This window comes from Agelaius tricolor, unplaced genomic scaffold (genome assembly GCF_023055355.1).
Source record: "Agelaius tricolor isolate 1412-34295 unplaced genomic scaffold, bAgeTri1.0.p SCAF_15, whole genome shotgun sequence".
NCBI classification, from domain to species: Eukaryota; Metazoa; Chordata; class Aves; order Passeriformes; family Icteridae; genus Agelaius; species Agelaius tricolor.
This window is the reverse complement of record NW_027269275.1, coordinates 12,130,770-12,152,989: the sequence shown is the minus strand read 5'-3', so window position 1 is coordinate 12,152,989 and position 22,220 is coordinate 12,130,770. Positions and strand designations below refer to the sequence as shown.

Below are 22,220 nucleotides of genomic sequence, written 5' to 3'. Positions count from 1 at the left end.
AAATTAATGTTGTGTCTTTGATCTCATGTTTTAAATTTGTCTTTTATAAATAGTGATGGGTTCTGGTTAAAAACACTCTAACAATTTGTTAAATATGCAAATGTCTGAAGTTTCTTAGCAACAGAACAAATAAGTGTTTTTCTTCTAATATAATATGTATGCTAGTTTAGTAAGCACACAATAAGTTAATTAGGCTGTGGTTAGGTATTATTTGTAAATGTCATATTAGCATGCTGTTTTGTTTCTATGTTGCAACCAAAAGCCTCAAACTCACTGATGTCACTTATTGCATGATGTTTTTTCCTCTAATTTTGAAATGAGTTTATTTTTTTAACATACTTGTGGGTAGAATAATGATTTATTGAGTTGTGTGTTTATTATTGTTTTCCTTGGTTGTAATGTCTCATTGTCTTTACATTGTTAGCAATGTTAGAGATTTTACAGGGAAATTCTAGGAAAGTACACATTACATGTGTAATAAAGCTGCTGCAGTTTACTATGATTAATGTCATTACAATGAATACCAAATGAATTAATAATGATGGGGCCATTTAATTTTAAAATGTTGGCATTTGTCTAAGTGCTGCTCTGAGAGAGGGTGGAGGAGCTTGGCACAGTAGGAATTGGATAAAGCAGGATTTTTGCTGCCAGCATCCAAGCAGCTTGTTTCTCTCCAAGCAGTTACGGTCAACTGTTAACATATTCACTGCCAGACAGATTTGTCTAAATCCAGAGAACCTTCTCCTATGACTGTCAAATTTCACTTTTTAGTCTAGTGTTTGTCCTCCTTTTTCTTCCAATAGCTCTGCTATTTCCATGGTCTTGCTGTAGCAGGTGGGGGGACATTCCAGGCCTGAGCACCTCTGGCTCACTGGCACAGGTCAGGGATGAGCAAATATATTCCTACAAACAACCAAGCAAGAAGCAGCTGTCTTGTGGAAATTTTTAAAGTTTGAAGCATTCAGATCAAAGCACATTGCTAATCCAGGAATGCTTCCCTGACAATCTTGAAGCACATTTTGAACCGTCTTAATCCGCACCTCAGTGCTCCTGCAGTGCTTTGTCAGTAGGAAGCAGTTCTAGATGAGGGCTTTTTTCCCTTGATAAAATACCTGGAAGAGCAGAATCATGAATTGCACAGTGGAACACTTGGAGGACAATGGCTGACCACAGAGGGCAGCTTGTGCAAGTTGCTGTGTCAAGCCAGATGAGGCCAGGCCCTGGAACAGGACAAGAGATGCCTGAGGAGAAACAGCCTTGACTCTGTGTGTGTGATAACACTTCCATCCACATCTAGAGAGTTATTTTTGCCATGTCTGAGCATTTGGAGATGGATTTTTATGCTCTGTGCATGGACACTCCCATGTACTCATAACTTTAGTTTTCATATGGCCAGCAGAAACTATCCGGTAGATCCTTGCTGTGTGCCAGAGGATGAAGGGATGAAGGAACCTCAGTTTTCAACTGCCTTCTTTCTCACTGGATCATCTCATTCTGCACTTTATATTGTCTTTTAGTCACCTAAGCACTGGAAAATCATTAGCAAGACAGTCACTTCTTATTATGTGCATAGACCAAGTGCTGTAAAGTTGAGCAGGCATTTCCATGAAGGAGAAATCCAGCAGAAGTGGGATATGAATGTAATGTCGATGGGAATGGAGAAAGTGGTTGGAAATCAGTTGCCTCCCTAAGGCGTTGAGGTTGCAGGAGTATTTGACAGAGGTTTTCCTAATAGTCTTCATTGTGCACATGAGAAAATGTGGTCAGAAATGCCTGTAATGGTGAAATTCTTTTAAAAAGAGGTTGGGAGAGGAGTATGGATGCATCACCACAGTTTACCAGTGCTGATTAGGTGTGATGGAGTTCTTGGGTACAGCTCTAGCAGCAGTATAAGATTTGTAACAACAGTATAACATTTGGATCCATATCAGCTTGTTGCAATCTTCTTATGCAACATCCCTGGGAGCTGAAAGTCATTGGATTTCTATTTCTTAAAAAAATTTCATCACATCAGCAAAGTTTATTATACTGGGAGAAAATGTTATGAGCATCTAGATTAGCCCCCTGTGTAAAGCAGGACATAGATTTTGGGTTTATGTTTTCACTGTGGTGCCCACAGTCTCTCAGTTGAATTAAAGCATGCTGGGTGGTTTATTTCCTAGGAATCCCAGAGCACCTTGAATGATGGACCTCCTTCCCAGTCATCTGTTCACTTTATTAATTATCTTAACCAATAATTTTATCAAAGGCTTTTAATTTTGGAGGAATCTGAAGCCTGTGTTGCAGGCTGCCTGGTCTTTCCCTCCCCAGGGATGATGGAGGGCCCTCCACAGCAGTCTGCATGTGTTTGTGCAAGGGTAACTTATGCATATCAAGAACCTGCCCTGTGAGGATGGCAGCACAGACAGCTGTGGAACCTGCCAGCTCTGAAATCCTGTTTATGAGCAGGAGTGCAGAGAGGAGTTCTAGAAAGAGGAGTTGTCATGGGGCTTATAAGTAAATGTCCTGAAGAAGTGAGCAATGACCCCTCTGTTGTGTGGCTGTTTCCAGCTGCCTCCATTCCTTGTAAGAAAAGGGAGAAGGGTGGGATGTGCCCCTGGCTTGTGAACAGCCCTCTGCATACAGATGAGCAGCACAGAATTGTACATGCACGTTTAGTTAATATCCTAAAATCCAGCTTAATGAAAAATCAAAGATCCATAATAAACCACCCTCGTTCTGATTTAATCAGAGATAACCTGGCTGTCCCCTTCTGCTTGAATCCCTTTGTAGTGGTTTGGATGGTTCTGTCATTTTGGCCAGTATGGTTTTATTTTTTCCTTATTAGGGCTGATGTCTGTCCCTCTGTCACTCTCTCTTCCTTTTTCATACTTGGGCTGGGGTGCCCTTGGCTGTAAGATCATCTCTGCCCTGTGCTGAGGTGACACAGAATGTGATACAACTGTGACTCCTGGCAAAGGCTCCTAATGCTGGCAAAGGGAAGATCAAATAGGTGGAGTTTTCCAAAGTTCATGGGAACAGTTTGCACGGGGAGTCTTTAAACAGAAAAGACTTTGCTTTCCTCAAGTCTGTACAAAGCAAATCTAACTTTTGACTAAAGCATGTGGGATTTTTCTTTACTTTGTTGGTCACAGAGGAAAGGAAGTTTTACAGCATGTGCTCATTGAATTCCGATAAACACCCAGCAAGTGCTATATATGCTAATTAAGAGATAATGTTAATGGGCTGGAATGTTGTCACAGGATTAGGCACTCCTGCTGCCACCAAAAATGTTGGGGCACTTATCAAAACAACAGTGATGGATGTGGAACAAGAGTTTCCTCCCAAAGCAGGTACCAGGGACTGCGGGGCTGGGAAGGAGCTGCCTTTGGCTGTGCTCTGCAGAGGATGGAGAGGGACCCTGTGCCCAGCGGACAGACAGACAGACAGACACTGGGGTGACAGACACCACGCCATTGTTGTCCTGCCCTGCTCCCACCGGCTGCAGCAGGAGCCTTTGTCTGCCGCAGCCAGGCGGGAGGGGGCTGGCCACAAAAGAACAGTTTGGTTAAAGCGTTCCGGTGTTTTATGAATAAATTGGATTCTACTTACAGCATTATTAACCTGCTGTATTCTGACGGGCTTAGGGGGAGATTATCGTGTGCTTGAACAAATCAGTATCTACAGATCCACACAAATACTGGGTTTTAACAAAAATATACTGTGATTAAGGCACACAGCGGATCAAATTCAGCCCCGACTTACACCAGGTGCAATCTCATTGATATCCGTGGGTTAAAAAGCAATTTTTACAACTTAAAGCAATCAGAAATCAGCTTAGTGTACAGACTTACTAGACCAAAATAAGGCCCAAGAGACAGTACGCTAAGCTGATTTCTGATTGCTTTAATTTTTTTAAACTTTTATCAAAGATTAATGGTCAATTATCTGGCAATCTGATTTTCTGGTACAGATTCCATTTGCATAATTTCATAGACACTTAAAATATGACCAGACTCTAATCAGTATGAAATGGGTTGAGGCATGGCTTGGTATGGCTGATCAAAATCAGCCCCAATCCCTGTAAATATGTACTATTGCTGTAGTAACAAGGGCGATTTTAATAGGCTGTCGTCTGAGCAGTAAACAATTGGTTTAGATCTTTTTTTTTTTTCTCTGCATGGCTAAATATAACTGCAGGGCAAATAGGCAAAACTATGCAGTTGGAATTTGCCTTCCTTCAGGTTTTTCATTTTGTGCTTGAGCACCACTCTTCATGCAGATATTCCTGCCATTTATTTGCTTGTGCTACAACACTTGCAGAACTATCCATCAAATTGCATGCAGAGGTAACAGTGGAAAATACTCTGCAATAATTGCCCCTAGAGTAGTCTTTACTGAACTCAAATGAGTAGAGGGTGCTGCTTTTTTGTAATATACATTCAGGTCCCTGACTGAGATATGAACCCCATCAAAACCAAAGAAACAAAAAAAAAAAAATTAAAAAAAACTTACAGCCTGGAATGAAGGGAAATTGATTTCCTAAAGAGTAGACATTTCAAGGCATTTATGGACATTTCAAGGCAAGGAAGGACAGTCAGATTCTCTGCTTTTTCTCCCTGTATAGATTGTGGGCTAGATGATGCTGTGGTAGCTGGATGGAACTGCTGGAATATGCCCTCTAGAAAGACATAGTTTTGTTTTGGAGGTGTTGAGAAATGGAGAATTTACTATCTGTGGATCATCTGATCTAGTCCTTAATTCTGTTCCAATATTATTAGTCCTTATATTATTAGTCCTTATATTCCTATTTTCCTTACCTGCAGCCTGTCCAGATTTTCTGTGGTACCTGGCTGGGCTGCACTGTGCTTCCTCTGTCTCCTTTGGGTTTATCTGAACCAACCAAGTCCTTCCAGGAGCCCTCAGTGTGGAGTGCAGTGCATGTTTGCTGGCTTTAACCCAGCTCACATAGCAACACAGGCCATGGGGACAGCAAAAGGACAGCTGCAGGATGCAGCCCTGCACGTGGTGGGCAGGCTCATGACACCTCCCTTGGTGTCACCAAGCCACAGCAGAGAGAATCCTGCCTCCCTGCTGCAGGGCAGGCTGAGCGCAGCCATAGCCTCCTGCTCTTTTCTGCTCAGGTTCTTTGGAGAGGATGGTGCTCTTTAATCTTCCAAAATGTGTTCCCAAAAAGGAGCCAGGGATTCTGCTGGTTTCCTAATCATGCTGCTCTGCTGCTGGGTGGCTGCTCTTTCTCAGTTGAAGATTAATTAGGAGGGATTTTAGGCCTTAGAGGGACTGAGAGCTGATGGGCTGCCTGTAGTTTAGTCACCAGGACAATCTGCTGCCGTGGAGGACAGACAGACTGTCTGATTGGCAGGTTCTGAGACACCTCTGAGCCCAGAGGGCTCTGGTGCCCAGGAAAACGCAGTTAGTGAGGGTTCAGCTGTGTGTCAGCTGCCTGGTGAGGGGGAAATCTATTCCATGTTAGCCAGTGGCTTCTGGGGATTTGGCTTTTTTCTTAAAAGGAGGAAAAAACAAAAGTGGGGGTGAGCAAGAGTCCACTGGATCTGTTCTTGGTAAATCAGTGTCTGATGGGGCTTGGTGTCTCCAAAAAGGATCGAGCAAATTGGTGGAGAATATTAAAATAATCTGGTTATCTTGCTATCCTGAGACAGCTTCTGCTTGTACAGTGAACTGGCTGGGGGAGCCTGCTCAGGTCTTCTAAACCTTTTTGAACTCATTGCAAACTTTTCAAAGATGGGAGTTAGAAACACCCAAAACTTCCATATTGGCCCAGTCCCTTCCATTCTGGTTTATCCATAAATACCAATATTTTATAAATGTGAAAGTAAATACAGAGGTGTTTTTTTTTTCTTCCTGTCTTCTGCTGTTTTTATAGGTCACAATGCTCATTACTCATCTGTTCCATAAGTACATGATGCACATACACAGAAAAATGGGTCAGGGAAAAAGTTAATTTCCTTGGAAGACATGCACATACTTTGGGGTTAATTTCCTTTGGTGTTTTTATATACTTTTTTTTCAAATCCTGGGTCTGATTTTGGAACCAGGTGACCTTTGGAGCACAAGGAGTGCAGGACCAGCAGTGCAGGACTGTGTGCCTGGATTCTACTCCAGCAGCTGGCAAAGACAAACAATGAGCTTTCCTCACATGCTGGCATAAAACAAAAAGAGGATTCCTAGATGAGAGGACTCAAATTGAAAGAAACAGTAAAAGAGAGGATTTCTGGTTATTAAAAAATATAAGAGTTTTTCTATATAAAACCCCATTTACTTCTGTCCACCAGGGACCCCCTTGCAGAATTTTCTCCTCCTGGTTGTGTTTATTTCTTCTGTTGTTTTGCAGGATCTCTTTTGGGGTAGGTTTTTCTGTGCAGCACCATTTCTTTGTACTACTGATGTTTCCTTCCCAAACATAAACAAAAGGAAAAGAAATGCCTTATGGGAAAAAATCTTATGAATTATAAAGACACTTGTAATTTCTTTTAAGACTTTGGAGCTGTCTGATAAAATTAAACAGAAGTGTATATATTTAACATTAAATAGTAAATATTTATATTTACTGTGCAGTGCAAAGAATAGGAAAATATTGATCTCAATTATTAAGATAATTAATTTGCTATCTTCATCCTCTATTTAATTCCATAAGATTTTTGCAGAGATGTGAGTGAGTACTAGGATCTGAATGTGAAGTGGTTTAAATTCTGGAGCATTAAGGGTCATTTGCCAGAATTTTATGGTGGTGACTGGGTTTCTGAGACAGACTGAAGGTTTTGTTTTGACCTTGTCAAGGACCCCTCCTGGTGTAAGTCTCACTTACACAAGGGTGATGTTAATGTATTCACTGGTGTTTTTTCCTTGTGGAATTAAGCAACAAAAATTGGTCCTCAGTTTTGGGTTGGTTTTATTTTAAGATATGGTAAAGTGAAATGCAGCTGTAGAATATCGTTTTAATCTTTGCAAGAGTGAGACAAAACCCCAAGTTGCAACCCTGTGATATTTGAGTGCTTGCAGTCTTTCTGCTTTTCTGAAAGCAAAACATTTTCTTGCCTCTTCTATTAAAGGAAAGCATCACATTTTAATTTATAAAAATGCCCATTTATAAGCATAGATGTATATTTAGGTTTGCAGTTATGTATTTATAGGTCCCGTGTTTTTTAACGGTTCATTACAAAAATTATAATTTAATGTTCTCTCACTTGTTCCTGGCCACACACCTCAGGTGTTAAAGTGTCAGACCTGTGGCTGAGCAAACACTGCTGGCTGTCAGCTCTGCCTTGGGCTGAGGGGTCACTGAGAGGAGGCTGTGGGAGGGAGGGGACAGAAGTTGTGACTGCTCTGATACCTGGGGAGATGTGTGTCTGCAACATCCATCAGCCTTCCTCAGGGAATCCCCTGGGATTCTGTTAAAGAATAATGCTCCCTTTCTGTTTCTCATTTATGCAAATAAAAGGCAAACCAGAAAAGACATCAATAAGAGTTAAGTGGCAATATCAAGTCAGTTTTATTGCCAGGTCACTCAGTCCCCAACAAATCAAGTAGGAAAAATGTGTCATTTATCAATATAATAAACAGGTAGATCACTTCTAAACCCAAGCAGCTCTCTTGAAACCATACCTCAGAGCAAACAACCCAAACCATTTGCAATGCCCCAAGCAGGACCTCTCTGTAGTGCTTCTTTCTCCAGCTGCCAGGCTGCCACTAACCTGCTGTGAGCATGGTGGGAGCTGGCAGGCTGGGCTAACTTCTCCTGACATCTTATGGAGGAAAATATCTAGGTTTTCTCTCAGCTTTATATGGGTAAAATTGTGACCCAGGCTTTGGACTAATTGCCATCACTAGCAGAGCTTTATGGGCATGTTGGCATACCTGGCTGGAAGGCTGAATGAACACAAGGGAGCTCTAGCAGAGATTTCACTGCACCTTCTGGTTTTGAGGGACTCCATTTCTTGTTCTCCTCTGTCTTTCCCCTACTTTCGATCTCAATTCTTGTTGAAAAATCATTTTAGTCCTTTGAAATATACAATTATCCTGGTATTGACCCACCACAAGTTTGTATAAAAATCTTTGTCTTTTGGGTTGTGTTTTCAATTGTGCACATCACTGCTGTTTTGCATGATCACTCATAGCAATTGTTTCTGGGGAGAAAAAGAAACAAACATTTATTTCTAACCAGCTTGGGTGACCACAGAGGACAAATACAACCTCAAGGCTGGAATTAATCCCTCTGGGCTTCAGGCATTTGAGCATATGGCCTGACTTGGGAGCATAGGTGCTCTGGGTTTCTCTAGAGAAAAAGACAGTTCTGAAACTGTTCTGGTTGTCAATGGGAGAAACTTTTTTCTCCATTTACTTGAGATGGAGGCCAGAGTGCACATGTCCTCATGCCAGGGATTGCTGGGATAGGCTGGTTAATTTAAGAAATTATGCAATGGCAGGCAGATGTTTGCCTTCTCCCACAGTGATTATAGGAGTTTTGTTTCCATAAGAAATCAGGCCAAAAGTTTTATTCTGAAGAACAAAACCCAGCGTGCACAGAGCTTTCTCTGGGGAGAGGCTGAGGGAACTCACCATGTGACAGATGATGTTCAGGATCCCTTCACAGACTGCTGCACCCATGACCAGGCTGTTTGGGCTGCCACAAGGCAAAACACAGATCTGGAATTTAGGTCTATGCAGTGTAACTGCAGTGACACCCCCACAGCACTCAAGGGAAAGCCCACAGGCATCACTGGGGTTCTCTCAGCAGGGACAAGCACAGCATCAGTGAAGCTCAGAAAACCAGAGTGCATGACACATTACAGTGCACTGAACTTCCTAACTAATAATGAGGGGGTGCTAATTTGTAATCACTCTTACAGCAGGTGAGAGGTTTGACCTGAGGGCCAGCAGAGAAGGGGGCAGTGAGAGGCAAGCACTGCATCAGGCTCCTGAGAGCCCTTGGATTCAGATTTGGGCATCTTTGTACAAAGAGAGCCTGCAGTTCTGCAGGGAAATGGGGATCACCAGGTCATTGATGCCTCCTGGTTCTCCTCAGCCCTTAAAACATCACTCTTCAACCTTTGTAAGTTAAACTGATCTCAATGGCATGCTGAGTGAACTAAAGGTGGTGCAGCCCACAATGAGCCTTAGGATTTGGGGTGAAAAGTGACCTAGAGGAAATCTTTGTTATTAACTTTTGGAATTGTACAATTGTCCCTGAGACTACACTCCCACACTGTAATTACATCTGCTCCATTTATGAAATACCTTGAATTGTATTTGTAGCCTGATTTTTAAATGTGTATGAAGAGCAAATGAGGTTATATTATTGCTGTAATTGAGAGCAACTAGGACAAGTTTTATTAATTTCCTGCCACAGAATACTGAGTAAGCTGATATTTTATGGGAAAGCTCAGGAAGAAGAGTAATATGTGTTACATTTCTGAATTCTGGAAGACACTTGAAGAGTTTTACTGGCAATTGATTTTTCTACAGGTAAATTGTAATTCTTGATAGGCCGATGTGCCCCTGAATATAGTGAGATGCACTCACTAAGGATATCATGAAACAGAAGCAGAAGGTGTGTCAGCTCTGCTCTGACAGATGGTGAGAAGTTGGAAATCAGAATTCCTGCCTGTAGAAGCTCCCTTTCCCTCAGCTAGGGCAGCTATTGTTGCATTATCTCCATTATCTAGATTCCTCTGAATGTTGAAGTTTCACAGAACTATTTAGCATACAGTTATCTGCTCAAGAAGTCAGTAATTTGATGTGTGTGATCAGTTTTACATGCTGCTGTGGATGTGTGTGCTGCAGGGTGTCCCTGCACATGCAGCCATGGATGTTATGGCATGTTGGGGTTGGGTGCAAAGCTCTGCTAAGCAGGAACCTGCTGGTGTGCCTGACATAACGTGGACACTGCACCCCTTGCCTGCTTTTAAATGGCAACAGCACAGAAACACTGCTTATGCTGAAGGTCCTGAAGTCAAAGCAGTAATGGCAGAGTAAGGAGCTAAGGATCTATGAGTGGGTGGAACCACCTTCCCCTCTGACAGCAAGGCTACTGTACAGAGGTTTTGGCCTTCTTTGTGAGGGAACAGGCAAATAAATGCCCAGAGGATAGCGGGACAGCAGAACTGCTGCTGCCTGAGGAGAGTTTTGGCACTTCAATTTTTACCATTGTGGGCTGTCCAGGTTTTGGGGTTTCACAGAGACTCCTTCATTCATCTCCTTATTCCCCAGATGGCTGTGGGCCATTTTAGAGTTATCTCTCTGTACATGCAAAGGAAAGATCTCATAAATATCAAACAGTGCCCTGGAACAGTGGTGCCTTGGGTGTTGGTTAGGTAATGGTCAGGCTTGGTACCCAGCCAGGACTGGTACCACATGTCTCACAGGAACAGTTGTTTCTGCTTCTGTTCCTCTTGTTCACTTGTTATTCAAAGCAAAATCAGCTGTCCTGCCTTATTACTGCTGGGTTGGGATTGTGGGCTAGGAACTGGTTTGTTGCTGATAAAACGCTCCACAAATGGTCCACTCTTAATACGATCTCAGCTCTCATGCCAGTAACACTTCTGAGAAGAGCTTTGTTTCTCCTGTGGTCCTGTGGGTCTAATAAATGACCCATTTCTCGCTCTGGGGAGCTGCCCTGCAGCTGCTCTGTCAGGGACACTCGTGCTCCACACTCAGTACTGAGCTCCAGGAAAGGTCAGCTACTCTGGCACTGCAGGAGAGCCTTGGCAGGGCTGAGTCTGCCAGCAGTGAGAGACCCACCTGCAGGGCATGCAGCAGTGACCCACTGCAGGGCATGCAGCAGTTCCCCACCTGCAGGGCATGCAGCAGTGACCCACTGCAGGGCATGCAGCAGTTCCCCACCTGCAGGGCATGCAGCAGTTCCCCACCTGCAGGACATGCATCAGTTCCTCACCTGCAGGGCATGCAGCAGTTCCTCACCTGCAGGGCATGCAGCAGTTCCTCACCTGCAGGACATGCAGCATTCCCCACCTGCAGTGCATGCAGCAGTTCCCCACCTGCAGGGCATGCAGCAGTTCCCCACCTGCAGGACATGCAGCAGTTCCCCACCTGCAGGGCATGCAGCAGTGACCCACCTGCAGTGCATGCAGCAGTGACCCACCTGCAGGACATGCAGCAGTTCCTCACCTGCAGGGATGCAGCAGTGACCCACCTGCAGTGCATGCAGCAGTTCCCCATCTGCAGGCATGCAGCAGTTCCCCATCTGCAGGGCATGCAGCAGTTCCCCACCTGCAGGGCATGCAGCAGTTCCCCATCTGCAGGGCATGCAGCAGTTGTTCTTGCACCAGCTGGGCTGGTGACCAGGCTGCCAGAGCTCCCCAGAGTAAACTGCAGATGGTGGCTGCAGAGCTGCAAAGCACGTGCTCAGATAAACAAGATTTAAGTGTGCAGCATGAATCCCTGGCAGGCTGCTGACTCAGAGCTCCTTGTTGTTCATTTCCTTGTGCCCCTAATCCATTTCTTTCCCCGTGCCTCGTGTGGTTTGCATAGGGAAAACCTGAGCATGGCAATATGGATGTTTAATGTCTCTGTTAGTGACCAGCAGTGGGACTGGTTGTGAGCTCCCATCACTGTTTGTTTCCTAGCTGTTCAATGAAGTGAAGATGTTCCACCAAGCAGATGGCTGTGTAGGCCATCTTTTAGATGTTGAACATTAACGATGTTGTGTGTTTGAAATTAAGAAGTGGATCCACTTGAATGAATCATCCTAGGCAAGTGGAGGTGACATTATTTTTTATTTAAAAACTGCAGTCAGCTTTTGCATGTGCCATATTTACCCTGGAGGCCTGTTCACGTGGGCCAGGTTTTCTGGAGGGCCTGTGTGGTTCAGAGTACCCTTGCTGGGAGGGCTGACAGGTAAAATCATTCCAAGCCCCTTCTCTTCCAGCCCAGGCAGTCTGGGGCTGGGCTGGCAGGTTCACCAACCTGGCTGTCTTATAACAGAAATTCTTCCAAACACACCTCACCATGAGTGAGTTGGTGCCGTAGCACAAACTCAGGACTTGACCAGCAGCAAACTCAGACTTGGAGCTGTGCTGAATTAAAAAAAAAATAAAATAAGAAAAAAATCTGGAACAAACCAACAAAAATTGAATGGTTTTACTGGTGCACATACCTGAGTCTGATGGGCTAAAGCAGGTTTAAAACCTTAATGTAATCCATTAAACTAAAGTGGACAGGCACATGAGGTGGAAACATGCTGGCAGTGTTACCTACCACCCCTTCAATATCCTGTAACCTTCCCCATATCTAAAAGCATTTTTCCAGCTCCTTTCCCCCTCTACACATGTGCATTACCATCCAGTGGGACTAGAGTACCAAACTGAGCCATCCAGAGAATTAATCCATGAATTTCAGCATTTTGTAGGTCCTGAGAGTATCTGCCCCTTAAAACATCTTCTTCCAGCTCAAACCAAACATCAGAAATTCACATCTAAGTAAGTGAGCAATGGTTTTGCTAATCCCTTCTTAGCAAAAGCATGGCTTCTCAAGAAGGCAGGTTTCACCTAGGATCTGAAGCCTTGTGTGAATGTGCCTGAAGGAATTGCTCCTGGCCTTGTTTGGTATCAGTGGATCCATGGGTGTTTGCAGCAGAAGATTCCTGAGTGTCCATCCCAGCTCCACTCCCAGCCAGGGCCACACAAAGCTGTCCTAACAGGAGGGGAAAGTCAGAGAGCTGTCCTCTTACCTTGTAAGGGGTAGTGATTGAACACTACAGTCAGTTCTTTTATTACCCAAACACTGCCCAGGAAGGGAAATAATATCTAAAGCACTAGGAAGATGGCAAGGAACAACAACATCAAAAAAAAAAATTAAATTGGCTCTGTTTTCTTGAGGTTTCCCCTCAGGCCCTTTAGCACAGCAGACATTACCACTGGTTTAGTAGCAGCAGTGGGGAGTACACCTTGACAGCAGCAGAGCCGTGTTTTAGGGTATTTTCTCTTCTTTAGATGAAAAGACAGGCTTTTGGATTCAGGCTAAAAAAAAAAAAGTATTCATCCTGCTAAGTAGATTGAAAGAGAATCCAGATTAAATAAATCATTCCAGAATGTTATCCACCTGTTCTAGCCTGTAATTTATTTTCAGATGAACAGTAGGTAAAAAAAAAAAAAAAAGGCAATACAATGGCAAAAATAATTTTCCTCTAACAGATGCTTTGATCCTGAAATGACACCTGGCCTGGGCAGCTGCTTGTGAAGTTTTTGAGATCATTTTGAACTAATTTCTCCAACCCACTGCTCCATAACCTCAACAGCCACATCAAGCTAAAACTTCTGTGGTAGACACCTTTGAAAAGGGATCTTCAAGGGGTTTGTTGCTGCAAAGGCAGTAAAATTTGTCCCTTTATTGTGGGATAGGGAACCTGTAAGGCAACAGGACAACAGGCAAATACCAGGCAGCTGGGGGTGAGGGGTGTAGACCATTTCAATGCCAGGGTCATTCTCCTCATGTGCTTGTGCAGCAGCAAAGGAAGGGTTTGCCTCTCTTGTGTTCCTAAAAGGAGGACTGTGCTTCAAAGGTTGGGAAGCAACCTAGCTGGTCACGTGTATTGTCCAGACTTTCTCACGACTCAGAAATGGTTCCCTGTCCTCTCCAGGAGAGTGCCAGTGTGTTTTGTGCTACCCACGTTGGCTGGGGATGGCAGGGAAGGGAGGTGACAAGGACCTGAGATGGAGGACAGCAGCCAGTGCTGGCAGTTTGGGGAAGGTGCTGAAGGATGGTTATTGTCCCGCTCTCCCACACCTCCTCTGGCTCAGATGCAGCTGAAGGCAGCTGCAGTCCAAGACCCCAATTTCATGTCTCTCCAGTGTATATTTAAACAGATTTAGTCAGCTCGTTTGGCAGTTTTGGGATGGATTCTCCCAATTGCTGAATGCAACAACGCTGAGAGGCAGGAATCCTCTGCAGCAGCCCCTCTGTGGGAAAGGAGGGGGAGAGGGGGCAGAAACCCTGAGCCAGGGGTGTGTGGAGGAAGCAGCGGCTGCCCGCCGCCTCAGCCCTCGCTTTTCGGGGCTTGCTCCGGTCCCTGGTGGATCGGGCTGAGGGACGGCAGCTCTGGGCGCTCCAGCCCGTCCGTGCGCTCACCTGGGGCCGGGCAGCGGGGCCGCTGTCCCCGCGGGGAGCGGGGCCGGGCGCGGGGGTCACCGCGGGGGCGCAGGAAGGGCCGGGGGTGCCCGGGGAGCCGCGCCGTCTCGGCCGCACAAAGCCGCCTTTTCATCGCGGCCTCCTGCCCCCGCCGGGCCCGTAATTGTCTTTGACAAAACTTCATTAGCGAGCGCGGCGGAGGCGGCGGCGGCCCCGCGGTCGCGCTGGCTTTGAGCGGGCGCAGTGGAGTGTGCGCGGCCCCGCCGCTCCCGCCCGGGGCCATTAGCCCGGCGACTTTGTTTTAGAAACTTCCCACCCCAGCGGGGGACGCGACAGCGAGCCGCCCCCGCCCGCCCCCGCGGCCGCTAATTGGGGGGCGATGCGGGGCTGCGGGGCTGCTGCCAGCGCGTCCCCGCGGGCTGCGGAGAGGGGGAGACCCGGCCCTTCGGAGCAGGGGGGTGCCGGCAGGGGCTGGGGTGTGTGTGAGCGCTGCTGCGGTGCCCCGGCTCCGCGGGGGCTTCACCTTGCGCGCCCGGCTCGCGTCCCGCCCCCGCCCCATCTCCCCGAGCCCGCCTGGCACAGCCCCGCTGCCCCCGCTCCGCCGGACAACCCGGGTTCAATTCCCAGAGAAGGGGCATTAAAAAGCCCATCTCGTAGCAAAGCTCAGACAAGGACGGTTTAAATACGTTTATTATGGCATTGGAGGCGCTGAATCTGTTCGTGCGAGCCCGTTATTTTAGTTTTGTGCCTGGGCGCACGCAGGCTCTGCTGGCCGTATTAGTTCTCCATCAATCCCCGCTCTGGTTTTTAATCAAAACAGTATTCGGAATATGATTCCCGGAGATTATATTTTGAGAGATTTGCGATACATATCTTGCCGGCGTGACAGATTGCAGGGGAGTCCTGAGCGGGCGGGATAATCTGCATCTCGCTCACTTGACCTTTCATAAAAGGGGAGTAAAAGTAATAAATAAAAAATAAAAGTCTTAAGACTCCTGCAGGTTACCTCCGTGCCTGCCTATAAGGGACCCCGAGGCCTGCATCCGCCTAATTAACTCCCCCGCGGGCTTCGCGGCTCTTTGGCGGCCAGGGCAGAGAGAGCCGGGGGATTGCGGGGCCGGGGGCAGAGCCGGCAGCTCGGGGGAGCTCCTGGCCAAGGGGGCCGTGCAGGTTTCGTCTCCCGTGAGCAGCTCAGGAGGGCGATGCAGAGCTGCCTCCCCGGGGAGCCTCTAACAAAGCCGCCGGGAAGCGGAACCGGAGGAAGCCGGGTCGCTCCCCGGCAGGACGGGACCCAGCCGGGAGGGAGGCCCGGCCTGGCTCTGCCGTGCGGACACGCGTGGGAATCCTGCACATGTGCTCCCAAGGCAGATAATACCTGTCCTCTCCGGTGGGCGGAAAAGTCGCCTTGCAAGAACCCTTCGAAAGGGCCTAATACTCTTTATTACAAGCCCTAATCCTTCAAATCCGACTTGAAATAATGTTTATATTTTCGCAGCTTAATTTCCCCTTCTCTAAGCTTCGGGTCACTGCAACAGACTGCTGCTGCTGCACCGCCTCTTGTCCAGGGCTGCTCCGGAGTGCGGGAAAGCCCCGTGGCCGGGCAGCTGCGGCGGGGCTCCCGACGGGCCCCGCACCGCTCTCACCCGCTGCCCTCGTGTGCACTCACCTCCCCCTCCCTTTCCCCCCCGATCCTCCAGAGCCCGACTAAGTTTGCCTTCTCTCACAGTGCCCTCTGCTCCCGGTAAGGGCCGGGGGCAGCCCCCTCATATCTCCCTGCGTTGACCTGCAGCTCCTCCTTTCCACTACGAATTGCTTCTCCGGTCGCAAACCCAGGGGGCTCCCAGTTATGCAGCCCCACTCGTCTTGAGTAGCCTTTAGTAAACATATAGAAGTCTACTCGATATTCAAGATTGATTTCCCTGATTTATTAAGGCAGAATTCATTGGACTCTATTGACCACAAATGACTTAATGTAAATGCTGACCCCGGTGAACTTGGAAATAGCAGGTATCGGGTTGATCTATAGATGACCTCTTAATTACCACAGTTATTAATTTAAATTATTGCCACTGCTTCTAGAGACAGGAACAAAGAAACATTCTTTCCTCATCCCTGCTTGGTTTATTAGTCTGAACACAAAGTGTTTGATGACACTTTTAATTAAACAGAAATAATGCAGAGATACGGTTTCCCTTTCTCGTCTGTCCTGTAAAGTGCAGCACTGCTCTTTTGACTGACTGACGGCGGTGACCCACTAACAACGTCCTACTTCGCCACCCGCTGCCCGGGGGTGCCCCGGCCGTGCCCCGGGGCGGGTGGCGGTGCCCGGGGCCGCTCCTCCCGGGCTGTGCCGGCTCTTGGCTGGAGAGCTCCGAGGTCACTGACGGCTTCGTGGCGTTCAGCTCACCCGTGTTAATTAGACTCCGAAAAATACTTTCAGCGGTATCTATGTACAGAGACGGGAAAGAAACAGTCCGGCGTAACCTGCGCCGCTTCTCCTCCTTCTCCTCCCCGGGATGGCGCGGAGCGACTGCGAACTGGTGCCCCTTGGCAGAGCAGGGCGCTGAGCAGAGAGCGCAGGTTTGGGAGGAAAAGGAGAAACAAACCACGACGTGGGGGGAAAAGAGAAAATATTAGGGTAGGGCGTTTTCTTCCTTTTTGCAAAGACGTCAATGGGCAATATTGAACACATGGCAGGCGAGCGGCGGGGAGGCGCCGGTCCTGCGGCCGCTCCGCCTGCCGCGGCCCCCGGCCCCATGTGCGCAGCACGTTGTGCCGCGGCGGCCCTTCCCCGGCGAGGGCAGGGCAGGGCGGAGCCGCGAGGCCACCGCCGGCCCGGGGACAGGTTTCTTTCGTTCCGTCAAGCCGAGTGCTTCCTTGCAGCCGGAGCCCCGTCGCCAGCGCCCAGGATGGGGCGGGCGGCCCTGCGGGACGGAGAAGCGGTGATGAGCTGGCGCTAAGTGGCCGCGGGTCGCTGCCCCGCCCGGACGGGAGCTCCGGGAGCGGGGCAAGGCGGCGGCCTTGGCGCAGCGCTCTCAGGCCGGGGCCGCTGCGGTGTCCCAGGGCCAGGCGGGCTGGAGTGCGCTTCGTGCGAGGCGGGGCCCCGGAGGCCGGCCCGTCACCTACCTCACCTCCGCAGCACGGGCCGGAACGCCGTCCGCAGCCTGTCCAGGCACGTCCCACCCAGCTCGGTGCCTCCCGGGCCGCCCTTGGCGCCCCGCCCGAAGCCTGCACAGACACAAGCGGCTCGCGGTGGGCACGGCCCGCTCCCGCCGCCCTCCCCTGCCCGCTCGCCTCGAGCGGGGAAGCCTCGGCGTCTGCACCTGACACCTGGGCACGGCCGAACACCGGGGCTGTCACTGCGCGGGCGGGCTCACGCCGCGCCCTGCGTCCCGGCCCGGCCCGCGGTCCCGCCCGTCCCCGCGGCCCCGCCGCCGCGGGTACCTTCGCCCGCCGCCGCGAACTGGCACGGCTCCCCCAGGCCGCGGTGGGACGCGCAGCTCCGCGGGAGCGGCTGCAGGTTGAAAGCGGAGCTCCGGAAGGCCTTGGCGGGCAGGGGCTGCTCCCCCGCCGCGCCGCCGCCTCCCTCCGCGCCGCGGCCCTCGGGGCTGCCCCTGCGCGCCGCGCTGGCCCCGGCGGTGCGCGCCAGAGACCAGATGCGCGGCTTCTCCGCGGGCGCGTAGGGCGGCGGCGGGCCGGCCAAGGAGGCGGGGGCGAAGTCCGCGGCGGGGGCCTTGGCACAAGGAAAGGCGTGGAAGGGGCCGGGCAGGCTGCAGTCGCTCCGCGGAGCCTCGGGCAGCGCCGCGCCCAGGCTGGGGGCTTCCTGCAGGGAGCTGGTCCGGCCCTTCTCCGGCTTCCCCGCCTCCTCCTCCTCCTCCTCTTCCTCCTCCTCCTCCAGGTCGCTGAACCGCAGGTCCTTGTCCTCCTTGTAGCTCTTCTGCTCTGCTTGGACAAACACGGGGAAAAAAGGGGTGGCAGGGCGTTAGTGCGGGTGCGGGGAAGTTGGGGGGGCCTCGAAAGCGGCCGTCACTTCGAGCCTACTTGGAGGCGCCCGTCTGCCTCTCCCGCCTACCTCTGCCTTCACCTTCCGCACTGTATTCATCCTCTTCCCTTGGGGTTTCTTCTTTCCTCTCTTCCCCGGCTTTGTTCTTGGGAGACCAGGTCATTTTGTTTTCTTTCTTAAGCCTCCGTCTGGCGTTAGCAAACCAAGTGGACACTTGCGTCAGGGTCATTTTAGTGATGATAGCCAGCATGATTTTCTCTCCTTTGGTGGGGTAGGGGTTTTTGCGGTGCTCGTACAGCCAGGTCTTGAGAGTACTCGTCGTCTCTCGCGTTGCATTTTTGCGTCTGGCTGAACCACCGAAATCCACCGTCCCGTACCTGCTGGGAGATGATTAGGGATAGGGGGCCGGGCGGGAGTCCGGCAGGAACCCCCCGGCCCGGCCCAGCCGCGCTGCAGGCCGGTGTGGCCCCTGCCCACCTGCCTTCCTGCCCCTGCCCTCCTGACATCGCCGCCCAACTTTGGTTTCCGCCGTCTGCTGCTCCCGGGCGCCTCGTTTCTTTTGTACAACGTTTGTCAGGTCGGAGCCCCCCCGTCCCCCTCGTTTGATGTCGACCGCCGCCTCGCAGGGGGATGCTAATGCTGCCGGGCGCTGATCAAAGGGGTTTTACCTGTCGTACTGGTACTGCCCCAAGGAATGATCGTAGGAGTAGTAGGTAGCGGGCTGCGCGATTCCCGAGTGCAACGTGCCGGCGCCGTCTTTGATTTCATACTGGGGGTTCTGTAAGGGAAGCGGCGGCGTTTGGCGTCCAGCAGAGCCCCGCAGCCCCGGCTCCCCGCGGCAGCCGCGTCCCTCCGCGCCCCCCACCCCCGACGGGCCGGCGCCGCTCCCGCTCTCCCGCCGCGGTACCGACCGCGAACCACGAAGTTTCTCCCGCCTGTTGCACCCCGTCCTCCCCTCCGGAGCGCTGCCGGGCACTCACCAGCGCGGTGTAGAGCGCGGCGGGCTCGGCGCCGTAGGGCAGGTAGTTGCCGTAGCCCTGGCCGGCGGCGTACGGGGCGCTGTACATGCCCAGCGCGGCATTGAGCTCGGCGCGGCCGGGCGCCAGCAGCCGGCTCTCGTACGGGGCGCAGCACAGGGAGGCGGCGGCCGGCGCCGAGGAGGCATCCGGCCCGGAGCGGGGGGCGGCCTCGCAGCAGGTCGTGCTGGGGCTGGCGGGCACGAAGAACTGCGGAGAGGAGAGAGCGGGACGGCGCCGAGTGACTGTCGAGGCAGCCCCATCGGGGGGAATTTAGGAGCGTGTGCGCGCCTGTGTGTGTGCGCGGAGGGGGGGCGCGGTGAGGAGGGGGATAGGAAACGCGGGCTGGAGCAACTAATTATAGAAACCGGGAAATAAACCGGATGGGAAGCAGGAGCTCTTGGGAAGGGGGCACGATTAATCAAGCAGGCAAAACTTTAAGGAAATAATTGCTCTCGAAAAAGGTATAAGATCCGTAAGGCTCCATCCTTCCCGCCCTCGCTCGGTCCATCTGCATTGATTTAAAGGCAAAAAGTTGCGATTACAGTTAATTTGACAATAGACACAGCAGTAAATATGTCAGCCAACGCAATCGAAGGCATGTGATTTCAATAACTTCAAGGGGACAGCTAACTTCCCAAGCGAGGGAGGCACATCTTGCAGTGATTATCGTGTATAAATAATTCTACCCAAATAAATCGTGACTCGAAGTACGATATAGCAACGACTTAGTTAATACAGGGTGCCTTGGTGTGAGTGGGGGATGTCCTTCGGAAATCGCATGGGGGAAAAAAAACTCTCGACAGATCCTAATAAAACACAGGAAAAGGACCGACCCGTGGAGGAAGGAGGGAGGAAACGGCACAGCCCGGTTCCGCAGAAACGCGAGTGAAGCCCCGAGCCCGCCGAGCGCGGTTCCCGCTGCCCGCGCACTCTCCGCGGTGCCCGGGCGGAGCGGTGCGGCGGGGGCTGCGCGGCGCAGCGCGGCCGCTCCGCGGGCTCGGGAAGCGGCCGTAGCTGGGATTTATGTTTTTTTATTTGTTTGTTGCACTTAAAACTGAACGGTGAAGGGTGGGGAGGAGGGGGAATTACCGGTTTCCTACACGCCTTTGCTGTGCACACTGCGAGTTATTTGTTTAAGCCTAACACAACACAAACGAGACATAAACACACACGCACATTTTTTAAAAAAAGGCTCCAGATGTGCCCTTTTAAAAAAATATTCTAAGTAAGGGAAAGGGAAGAAAAAAAAGGAGGGGGGGACAAGACATCTGGACAGCAGCAGCAGAATCTAAACAAAAGTGAGTGCTGCTCACTCGCCTTACCTGTGAAGTGGTGCTGTAGGGGTATCCGAACTGAGAGAAGGACATAGTTGCTCCTTATTTTTGGACCATAGGCAATATTTTCCCCCCAAGATCGATTGTAACTAAACCCTGCTTCAAGATGCACCTTCTCACACACACATTTCCACGTATGGCTTTTTTTTTTTTCTCAATTATAGATGATTGCACTTAAGAAAAGCAGCCGGACATCTGAGGCGGGGGGGGGGGGGGAGGGAGGGAGGAGGTTGGTGCCTGGATTAAAAAAATAGGCTACCCCCCACTTCCCATCGCTCTTAATAAATATGTTTGTATAGAGGGAGTTTAAAAAGCCGCCCCACATGTATAGAGAGTTTAAGTGCAAGGGGGCTTTTTCAAAGAGGGGGGGAAAATCACGTAGGGCTTGCAAGATACGGAGCTTGCCGGTATTATTTTCTGCTCTATAGGTCTTTAGCGTTCCTCGGTGGGCGAGGAGCGGGCTGACGTCACGGCCCTGCCGGCAGCAGCAGGCAGCGGCGGGCAGGAGCAGGCAGCGCCCCGCGCCCGCTCCCCGCACTTGTTTCATCTTGGTTCCGTGTTGTGTGTGATGCACGTCAAAGGCGGGACTGGGGGTGCCTCGCGGTTGGTGTCTTTTCCCTTTATTTTTAAACACGATCAAAATTTGTCAAAGGGGAGTAAATATCAAGTAGGAACATCGCGGCACCCGCCAGCCCCAGCGTGCCCCTGCTTTGGGCCGGCCGCGGGGAGGACGAGCGCCGGGCAAGGGCGGCGGTGGCAGCGGCGGTGCCGGGCGCACCCAGGGAAGCGGCTCTCGACGGGGGCCCGGCCGACGCAGCCCCCCGGCCCTTCTCGCTGGCCTCACGCCCATCCTCAGTGCCGGGCGCTGCTGTACAACTCGGCCCCGGTTCTGCACCGAAGCCGCTGAGCCCTGCTCCCCGCCTCGGCGTCGCTGCCCGTCGCGGCGGCCCGGAGCCGCGGGAGCGGGGTCAGAACTCGCCCCGCACAGCGTGCGCTGCCTGCCTGGGCAGGGGCCGGGCCGGGGCCGGGACAGAACACGGGCCGCAGAGCAGCCCGAAGCCCATTCTCCAAGGACTGCTGGGCCCCTTGTTCCCCCTTAGCCCCGTGATGGTCCCTCCGGGAGCGGGGGGGCCGGGGCGGTGGCAGGTCAGCGGGGCGGTGATGGATGGATGGATGGATGCTGCCTGCAGCCCGGCCGGCCCGCTACCGCCACGGCGTAATTGCATCAATTAACAAATGGAAATGCCCTTGTTTAACCAGGGACTTATATATTGCGAATTTGCCTTTGAGGCGAGATCACCGGGAGGTAAACCGGGATTTCCCCCCGCAAGAGCCTGGAGCTGCCAAGGCGCTCCCGGGCCGGACAGGGCGCGATGCATTGCCAGTGGCAATTCATAAAGAAAAAGAAAACCAAGGAAAAACGCGGCCCGGGGCGGCCCGGCGGCACTTGTCCCGAGCACGGCGGGGCCGTGTCCCGCGGAGCCAGCGGCCAGCCCTGGCAGCCTTGCCCGTGCCCGTGCCCGCCCCGCCGGAGCCGCTCCGCTCCGCCTCCGCGCCGCTCCCCGACGGGTGGCGCTGCCGATCCGCGAGCGATGCGCGCCGGCCCGGCCCGGCCCGGCCCGGGGGCCGCTCCCCTGCACAGCCCGAGCCGGGCGGCCCCTGCCCTGCCCTGCCCTGCCCTGCCCTGCCCTGCCCTGCCCTGCCCGTGCGGGCGGTGTCCGCCGGCAGCCAGCGAGCGCAGCCGCGACGGGCCCCGCCGGC

The 22,220-nt window shown here is 51.4% G+C and overlaps 1 protein-coding gene across 1 annotated transcript; it reads right to left on the bottom strand.

Moving 5' to 3' along the window:
- Nucleotides 1-16,321: 16,321 nt before the first annotated feature.
- IRX6 (iroquois homeobox 6) lies at nt 16,322-20,492 on the bottom strand. Its single transcript, XM_071440154.1, has 7 exons — nt 20,448-20,492; nt 19,087-19,332; nt 18,775-18,884; nt 18,176-18,483; nt 17,548-18,045; nt 17,235-17,331; nt 16,322-17,027 (listed from the first exon to the last, which is right to left on the bottom strand). The coding sequence occupies exons 1-7, from the start codon at nt 20,490-20,492 to the stop codon at nt 16,964-16,966; spliced, it is 1,368 nt and encodes a 455-aa protein (XP_071296255.1). The 3' UTR covers nt 16,322-16,963.
- Nucleotides 20,493-22,220: the final 1,728 nt, after the last annotated feature.